Source organism: Capsicum annuum, chromosome 1 (assembly GCF_002878395.1).
Source record: "Capsicum annuum cultivar UCD-10X-F1 chromosome 1, UCD10Xv1.1, whole genome shotgun sequence".
NCBI lineage: Eukaryota > Viridiplantae > Streptophyta > Magnoliopsida > Solanales > Solanaceae > Capsicum > Capsicum annuum.
The window spans coordinates 228,945,773-228,955,209 of record NC_061111.1 but is presented as its reverse complement, the minus strand read 5'-3'; the positions used below and the strand labels follow the sequence as shown (position 1 = coordinate 228,955,209).

Here is a 9,437-nt window from a genome sequence, read left to right as displayed (position 1 = left end):
CGTTCCAAAACTAATTTCACTAAGTGGGTTAAGATTAATGTCCATTCCAAACCAAAATTCATCAATTTGGGGGAATCCATGCCCCCTCCCATCCACCATACCAATGCACTCAATTAGTTTATATTACTATAACGTAAAGTATAAATAACATGCTCAAAACCAAGGAAAAATATTCCTTGAGATAACCATTCCAATATCTCAACCCAAAATTCAAACCCATCAATGCACACATTAACAGGCTTATGGCTAAAAGTTTGCAGTTTGATGTTATGGGGATCGAGATAGATCTCGTGTCTCATATTAGTGTTGTTACAGCTACATTGATCTAAACTAATATTGATACAGAGGATCACTAATTTATTTTGGGTATTTCAAACTCGAATCTCACAAACAAAGATTTGACCATTCTTTTGTTTGAAGTTATTATTGCAGGAAAAACATAGCCTAAACTTCAAGCCACTGAGGATAACTGGGTAGCACTAGCTGAGCTCAAGATATTTTCTCAATATGTCGTTGACATAATCAAGAAAATAAACTTCTAGGAGCACAAGAAGTAGAGGAAGTTAAAAAAGCAAATAAATCATCAAGCTATGGAAAATGCCTTTCGTACATCCAAGATAGGAAGATTATTTAAAGACTTATCCTTCCAAATCTTTTCTAGAACTGGGACTAGCCAAGAACTAGAGAAGGATTCTATAGGTTTAAGGGTTCAGTATAGGCTGCAATTATTTGTGGTTGAATTTTTCAAACCACATTGATCTAGTCTGGATGGAAACTTTAAGTCCTAATATGGTGGAGCACACAAAAATTACTAAGAAAGAGAAGTCTCTGAGGCCGAATCTTATTTTGGCTTAAAATCTATCTCCATCATTAGATTGGGATGCATAAAAAATGAATGATAACCAAATGATGGATTTTATTCCAAGAATAGCCAAGTTGGGTTATTGTTGGCAGTTCAGTACTTTTTTTGGTTTCCTTTGTGATGCACTCATCGTCGACACATTTGCTAAGGATTTTGCCTAGAAGGAAATGTTGGCTTATATGGAAAAAATACATAAGAAGATGTAAGAACCAAAATTCTTTTGACAAATTTAATTTTGATCCTACCACATGCGTTATATTAATTATTGAGTTGAATTATGTTACAGGATATTAAAAGATTTTTGGAAAAGTTTTGGAGTTTATGGTAGGGGTTTGAGGGTATTTTGGGACCCTGAGGCAGTAAAGGTCCATGATAGTAGTGTGCCATACCACTTATGCTCCGCGATATGAGCATGGCATGGAGGCTAATCTCCGTGATGACGGCGTGCCACGCTGGTATGCATTTTTCATCCAATTTTTATTTTTTTACTTGGGGTGATGATGGGTTATTGGTCCTTGAACCTCTTAAATAACATTAAAACGCTAATTGATCCTTTTCCTTCTGTTACCAAGATCAAAACATCATTCCTTTTCTCTCTTAATCCCCAAAGCAAGAAAGTTCAAGAGTTTTACAAGGAATTTACCATTCAAGCTCCAAACTTTGACCTTGCTTTAATTTCTTCTTTATTTCAGGCTTGTTTCTAATTTCTTAACTTGTATTTTACATTGTGGCATTAAATTTTTCTATACTTATGTGTTTTGAAAGATAGGCTAGAGATTGGGTTGAGAATTTTTGGGTGTTAATACTTGAATTACTTTCTCGTATTTTAAATGTATTATTCATGCTTAAATTAATAGTTTTTGGAATTGAATTGCTGTATTATAATGATAGTTGAATTGGGTGACATGGGTTTCACCAAAATTGATGAATTTTTGGCTTGGTAGTGACATTAACCTCCACCCGCCTTATAAATATGATTCTAAACATGGATCCTAACATAATTTAACTATTCTTTTAAACTCATAGCATTGTATTAAAAAATAAATGGATAGTTTGATTTGGATGGCCTCAGTGGTCATAGTTTTGATTTTAAATGGATCTTGAGTCAATTTGGCTATATGGACTGGTTTGGCATAAATAAAATAGCTTACGAGCATATTTCGGGCATCTGTTGAGTTGCTGTGAAGTGATGAGCCTCTATTTTTTGAAAGGCCCTGCCATTTTATTCTGTTTCTTGTCATATTTTAGGATTAATGGATTTATTTTGTCATAGCAAGGGGCATGTCCCTACTTAGTTTGCTATTCTAAGTTTTGAGGCTTTCATTGATAGGATTAGGATGTTATTGTTATCTTACTTAGATTCTTCAGAATTTTTTCTGTTAGTGTCTTGGTTGGCTTGCACTATTTATTTTACTATGCTCTGAAGATTAGGCAAAAGTGGTGGTCTGCATCCCGTGGTGGGCTTGAGATACCCGTTAGGATCAGACCCTGGTTTGGATCATGACAATCTTGGTATCAGAGCACGGTTCAGGGTTGCTAGGTATCCATAAAGATGTGTCATGTAGAGTCCTCTTAACGACTGTGTAGCAGGCCACACTTTCAAGGTTAGGTTACAAGGCATTTATAAATGTTTCCATTTCTTGTGTTCTACTTAGGGCTATAGAGTTTAGTTATCTTGAAATTTCTCTAACCCTTGGCTTACTCACATTTTAGATTTTATTTCTCTGAAGATTTGATGGTTGTAGAAAATTTACTGGAACATTGTCCCACCTGGGGAAAATGTAGAGGGAAATCATGATAACCCTGGAGTACAGACTCGGTCTAGGGTCCCTACTCTTAAATATATTGCTCTATCTGAGGTTACACCGGTTCCTACTAGTCATCTTCTAGCTTCCCAAGCTGGTGATAACCATGCTCAGTTGCTTCATGGAGATATTTCAAATGCAAAGTTTTATCAGTCGTTCATATGCTTGCCTAGATTATGGTGTTGTAGTCTTTTCAATCTGATCATGCTGGTTCGGTCCTTAGTTCATTTAAAGTTATTTAGGTTGGCAAGTTTATGAGTTTTAATCCCCTAACCTTTACAGTGTCTAAGGTTGAGGAGGATCCTCAAGGGTTTATTGATGATATGGATAAGATTTTTAGGGTGATGCAAGCTACTGATCTAAAGGATATGGAGTTTGCTCCTTATCAATTAAAGGATGTGGCTTACTAGTGATTTGATGAGTGAGAAGGAATAAGGGGTGATAAGGCTGAGCCAGCAGTGTGGGATAAGTTTTTAGGTGCTTTTTTTGATTGCTTCTTTCCTTAGGAGTGGAGAATGGATAAGGCCAAAGAGTTTGTAAACTTTAAAAGGTTAAGATAAGTGTTAAGAAGTATGCACTAAAATTCCATCAGCTATCCCATTATGCTTCAGAGTTGGTGTCCAATATGAGGTCTCAGATAAGAAAGTTCAATTATAGTTTATCCCGTGATTTGATATTAGAATCAAGGATGCTATGCTAAATAATGATATGGACATATCCAGGTAGGTGGTTTGTATGCAACAGGTGGAGGCGGAGAAAAAGAAGCAAGTAGAGATAGGAAAGAGGCAGAGTAAGAAGTTTAGGTATGCAAAGTAGGATGCAAATCAACAGAATTATGGGAGAGATAGTAGGCAGTGGACTAAGAAGAAGAATTGGGGAATTTGTATTCGTTAACTAGTGCTCCATATCCTAAGCCTTTAGGTGATCGTTATTTTTTAGCTAGTAGTTGTCCTAAGGCACAAGGTTCCTAGTCTCAGGCTAGTGGAGGTCAAATAACCCTCTCTTATCCCCTGTGTCATTTTTGTGGACAGCTTCACCATGGATATTGTGAGGAGAAAAAGAATTTTTACTTTAATTATGGTCAGTCTAGTCATATACAATGAAATTATCCTATAGCTTAAGTTTCCACTAGAACTAATAAGGTATGATTACCACTTATTTGGCTCCTACACCTAATGGTGCCATATCAGGTATTGAAAATAGCCGAAATCACCTAAATGCACTTGCCACTCGTCAGGAATCTGAGGCAACCCCAGACATTCTCACTGGTATGTTACAACTCTTCTCCATAATGTTTATTATTTTCTTGATCTAAGTTATACCCTATCTTATGTGACTTTTTATGTGTCTATACACTTTGGTTTTAGTCCTAAAGATATTTTTGAATCCTTTTTTGTTTATACTCTGGTGGGTGAGTCTATCGTTGCTAGAAGAATCTATAGAGGTTGTGTGTTGTCCATTCTTTACATAGAGACATTGATGGATTTGATAAAACTTGATATGGTGGATTTTGATGTAATATTAAGGATGGATTGGCTTCACTTGTGCTCTGTTTCCTTGGATTGAAAGATCCAAAAATTAGTTTTTATATTCCTAATAAACTGATATTATAATGGGATGGGATTTCTCTAGTACAAAAAGAGAGGTTCATTTCTTATCTTAGAGCTCAGAAAATGATATCCAAAGGGTGTTTGTATCATCTAATTAGGGTTAAGAATTCTGACTCAGAGATCCCTTCTTCACAATCTGTCCTTATGGTTAATGAATTTCCCAATTTTTTTCTCGATGATCTTCCTAGAGTTCCTCTTGATAGGGAGATAGATTTTAGGATTGAATATCTTTTACCAGATACCCTTCCTATTTTTATTCCTCTTGTTAGGATGGCCCTGGCTAAACTAAAACAACTTGAGAAGTAGTTAAAAGATCTTCTTTATAAGGGTTTCATCCATCCTAGTGTCTCCTCGTGGGGTACTCTTGTGCTTTTCATGTGTAAGAAGGATGGGTGTCTTCAGATGTCTATAGATTATCGTAGTTGAATAAGGCTACAGTGAGAAATAAGTGTACCCTTCCTAGGATTGATGACTTTTTCGATCAGCATTAGGGTGCTAGATGTTTCTCTAAGATTAATCTCTATTCGGGCTATCACCAGTTGAAAATTAGTGAGGTTGATATTCCCAAGACTGCTTTTCGAACTCAGTATGGTCATTATGAGTTTTTTGGTTGTGTTATTTGGGTTGGCTAATGCCCAGTTGCTTTTTTATGGATCTTATGATTCGGGTATTTAGGTAGTTTCTGCATTTGTTTATCATAGTCTTTATTGATGACAATTAGGTTTATTTCAACAATGAGGAGGATCATGTTCCAAACTCTTAAGGTTCAGAAATTATATGCAAAATTTTCTAAGTGTGAGTTTTAACTTAGTGCTATGACTTTTCTCAGGAATGTTGTTTCAAGTGAGGGAATCAAGGTGGATCCACACAAAGTTGAGGTAGCTAAGAAGTAGCCTAGACCCACGAATCCAACTGACATTAGGTGCTTCTTTGACTTGGTTAGGTATTATAGAAAGTTTGTGGAAAGTTTCTTGTTGATTGCTGCTCCACTGACAAAGTTGAACCAAAAAAAGGTAAAGTTTTTATGGTTTGATGCTTTTGAGGGTTGTTTTGAGAATTGTAATGATAGGTTGACTTATGCTCCAGTTTTGACCCTACCCAAGGGTACTTTGGGGTTTATTATGTGCTATGATGCGTATCGTGTGGGAGTGGGCTGTGTTTTGATGCAACATGGTAAGGTTGTAGCCTATGCTTCTAGACAACTTAAGGTTCATGAGAGGAATTATGTAACTCACAATCTAGAGTTGGCGGTTGTGGTCTTTTCTTTCAAAATTTGGTGCTTTTACTTATATGGGGTACATGTAGATATTTATTCAGTCCATAAGAGCTTGTAGTATTGTTCACGGAGAAGGAATTAAATCTCAGGCATATACGGTGTTTCAAATTTCTTAAGGACTACAACATGAGTTTGTACTACCATCTAGATAAAACTAATGTTGTTGCTGATGATCTTAACAAGTTATCTATGAGAAGTTTGTCTTACCTTGAGGGAGAGAAAATATGACTGGTGAAGGATATTTACTGGCTGGATAATTTAGGAGTTGTCATTTTGTTGACTCTAAGGATGAAAGAGTAATAGTTCAAGAAGTGGTCATATCGTCTCTTGGTTCTAAAAGGAGAAGCAAGTTTTGGATCCCATACTCATGCAAATTAAGGATGATGTGGGTCACCAAAAGGTTATGGCTTTTGAGATTGAGGGAAATGGCATCTTGAGATATCAAGGAAGATTATGTGTTCTTGATGTAGATGGGCTGCAGGAAAGGATATTGACCGAAGCTCATGAGTCCAGATATACATCATGACTTAAAGGAAATCTATAGGTGAATAATATGAAGAGGGATGCAGTAAATTTTGTCACTAAGTGTATGGTTTATCAGTAAGTCAAGGTTGAGTATGAAGCTTGCTGGTACTTTGCAGGAGATAAAATTACCCACGTAGAAGTAGGAGATGATTAATATGGATTTCGTTACGGGTTTTTCATAGTGTTAAAATCAGTATAATTCTATTTGGGTGATTATGGATAGAATGACTAAATCTGCTCACTTTTTGCCTGTGAAGAATAACTACTCAGGAGAATATTATGCCAAGTTGTTCATTCAGGAGATATTTAAGTTGTATGGAGCACCAGTGTCCATTATTTTAGACTGAGGTGTTCTCTGCTTATTTTTGGTATTCATTTCAAAAAGGTTTGGGCACTCAAGTGACCCTTAGCACTGTTTTCTACCCTCAAATGGATGGACAAGATGAGAACACTATTAAGATTTTAGAAGATATGATAAGGGCCTACGTAATTGATTTTAAAGGTATTTGGGTTGATCACTTGCTTATTATCGAGTTTTCTTATAAAAACAATTATCATTCCAGCATTCAGATGGCTCCGTTCGAGACTCTATATAGTAGAAGGTGTAGGTCTCCTATTGGTTGATTTGAGTTGGGTGAGACTAGGTTTTTTGGTCCTGACTTGGTTCATCAAGACATGGAGAAGGTGAGGTAATTATAGAAAGACTTAAGATTGTTCAAAGTCGCTAAAAGTCTTATGCATATTTGAGAAGGAGGGAGTTAGAGTTTGAAGTAAGTGATTGAGTATTTAGGAGGGTTTCTCCTATGAAAGGAGTCATGAGATTTGGGAAGAAGGGGAAGCTCAATCCCCATTACATTGGTCTATATTAGATTGTGAGAAGAATTAGAAATATCGCTTATGAATTAGATTTACCAACAAGTTTGGCTTCAATTCATTTTATTTTCCATATGTCTATGCTTAAGAAGTATGTGGGTGACCCCTTTTTAATAGTGCCATTGAGGATGTAGGTGTTAATGATTTGCTATCCTATAAGGAAGTTCCAGTTGAGATATTGGATAGGCAAGTTCAGAAGTTGAGAGCTAAGGAAATAACTTCAGTGAAGGTGCTTTGGTGGAATCAAAAGGTATAAGAAGTTACACGGGAGTCATAAGAAGATATAAAAGCAAAGTACTCATTTTTTTTCTCATTAATATATCTTGTTTTGATGATGATCAGCTTACAACATGGGACCAGGTCCCTGGGTTTTTATGTATTCAGTAAAGTTGTTACTGTCTTGCACAGTTTTGTCTGTTAGTGTAACAAACTGTCCATGTGAGCTTTTACCTATTAGGACACCTGTCCCAATCGTATTTCTACCCTTATTATTATCTAGCTATAATTAGAAAAGAATGATCGCGAATTTACTAGTTTTTGCAATCTGATTGTTCAAGAGAGAAATTGGCAAAAACTCAAATATTTCTCAAGACCCAAGCTTTTGTGTGCTGAGAGATTGTGCATTCTTAGGTAAAATCTTGGTCTGTAATTGAATTGCTCATTTTATAAGAGTAATGCTTTTCTTGTGTTATTGAGAGTGCTTACATAGAGTTACTTGAGTTGATATTGGTTAGAGTTAATCAATATTGACGTGAGCTCTTGGCAGAGTTGTCAGGGTAGGTTTGTAATAGAGTTATTGCAAACTGGTGGAGCTTAGATTTAAGTTTTCATTGAATCTATAATCAAGAGTTTTATTATAGTGGATTGCTAAGTGCTTGTGAGGATAAGCCATGGTTTTTCCTCCCTTGAACAAGGATTTCCACGTTAAGTCTTTGTGTTCTTTAATTTCCAGCAAAGTTTTAGCTTCCTACTGCTTTACTATTTTATCGCCTTCGTCTACTCTAAGGGACCTAGTCCCTCATAATGTGGTGCAATCCTCCATGTTACAATAATTGGTATCAAAGCAAGGACACTCTAAAAGGTTCATACCTAGAGTGATTTATTGATCATGGCTGCTCCACCTAATCTGAAAGAAGGTCAATCTATCACTAAAACACCCCGATTTAATGGGCAGTTCTATGGGTGATGAAAAACCAGGATGTATGACTTCATTATGGCTGAGGATAGTGAGCTGATGAATGTAATACTTGATTATAATCATGTTCCAGGGAGACAAACACTGGAAACCACGTTTGCCGATGTTGGGAGTCCATATGAGTATGTGTCTAACGCACATTATATTTTGGATGGCTATCACCTTGGTCTTTATCCTTTTCACGATTTCCTTGATACATGCAGATAACACACACTGGGGTCCTTTTGGTAGGGGGAGCCGGACCCACATAGACCATGGGTGCATTTAGGTCTGTACGAGCTACATAGTTCAAACAAATATCTTAAACTTTCATGTTTCATGACCCTTATCCCTATCCCGACATCCTATATATGTTTATATAAATGTTGTGCATGTGGTTTTGATCCATTTCTAATAAGTGCACTATTTTATCTCTTTTCCTTGAGTTACATGCCAGTCTTTCGCATGTCTGTACTTCTTCAACAACCATTAATTGGAGATGTTTGAAATTCTTTCACCCTTAATTAGAAATATCAAAGTCAAGTCATGTGAAAGTCTTAATCTCTTATAGAAAAAAGGTTTTACATTATGCAAATCCTAATCACTTGAGTTTTGAATAGTAAATAATTACTATGACAAAGTTTCAAGGACTGTCCAGGGAGGCATCCCCTTTACTGCTGCTATGGGCAAAGGTATAATCATTTGGCCCTTTTAAGTTTTGCACAAATTTTACATAATTGCAAGAGTGACTGAGGAACATGTGAAATATGGTAATCGCAGGAGTGACTGAGGAGCAGTTTGAGCAAAAATGGACAAGGACTGCAACTGCAAACTTGGGTGATGAAAATATGGTGATTGCAAAGTCAAGGATGTAAAAAAACAAACAAAAAATTCTCTTGGAGCATGAAGATGAGTGGTGCTTTTGAACTATCTCAATTTTTAAGTTGTGAACTTCAAGTACAATATTTTTGGCATTATTTTGGCCTTCAAATTGCCTAGTAGTTATCATTTGTATCTTTATCTGTATTTGGACTTTTAAGTTGTACTAGAGTCTCCAGTTTCTGCTTAATGGATTTCTTGATGCTTTTACTGCTTACTCAATTAAAGAAACTTTTAGTAGTTCAATTTCCATCAGAGAATTGTCTAAAGCTAATAGCTCTATTTAATTATTTGTGAGCTAATAATTCAGTGATACAAACCAAAGCCCTTACCTCATTGGTATCCACATGCTAAACTCAATTGGTAAAGGTTGAGGTACTTAGGTCTTTAACTCTTTAAGTCACAAGTTTGAACCTAGTGCCAAGAGAACTAA

The 9,437-nt window shown here is 36.1% G+C and overlaps 1 protein-coding gene across 1 annotated transcript; it reads left to right on the top strand.

The window, feature by feature from the left end:
* Positions 1-218: 218 nt before the first annotated feature.
* Positions 219-9,000, top strand: LOC107859042 (isocitrate lyase; the record flags this gene model as incomplete). Its single annotated transcript, XM_047412976.1, is given in 9 exon segments — positions 219-582; positions 585-734; positions 737-1,064; positions 1,149-1,227; positions 2,608-2,877; positions 3,390-3,457; positions 7,069-7,201; positions 8,784-8,817; positions 8,906-9,000. Coding segments are annotated over 9 exon segments (1,521 nt in total), but the record flags the coding sequence as incomplete, so codon positions are not given.
* Positions 9,001-9,437: the final 437 nt, after the last annotated feature.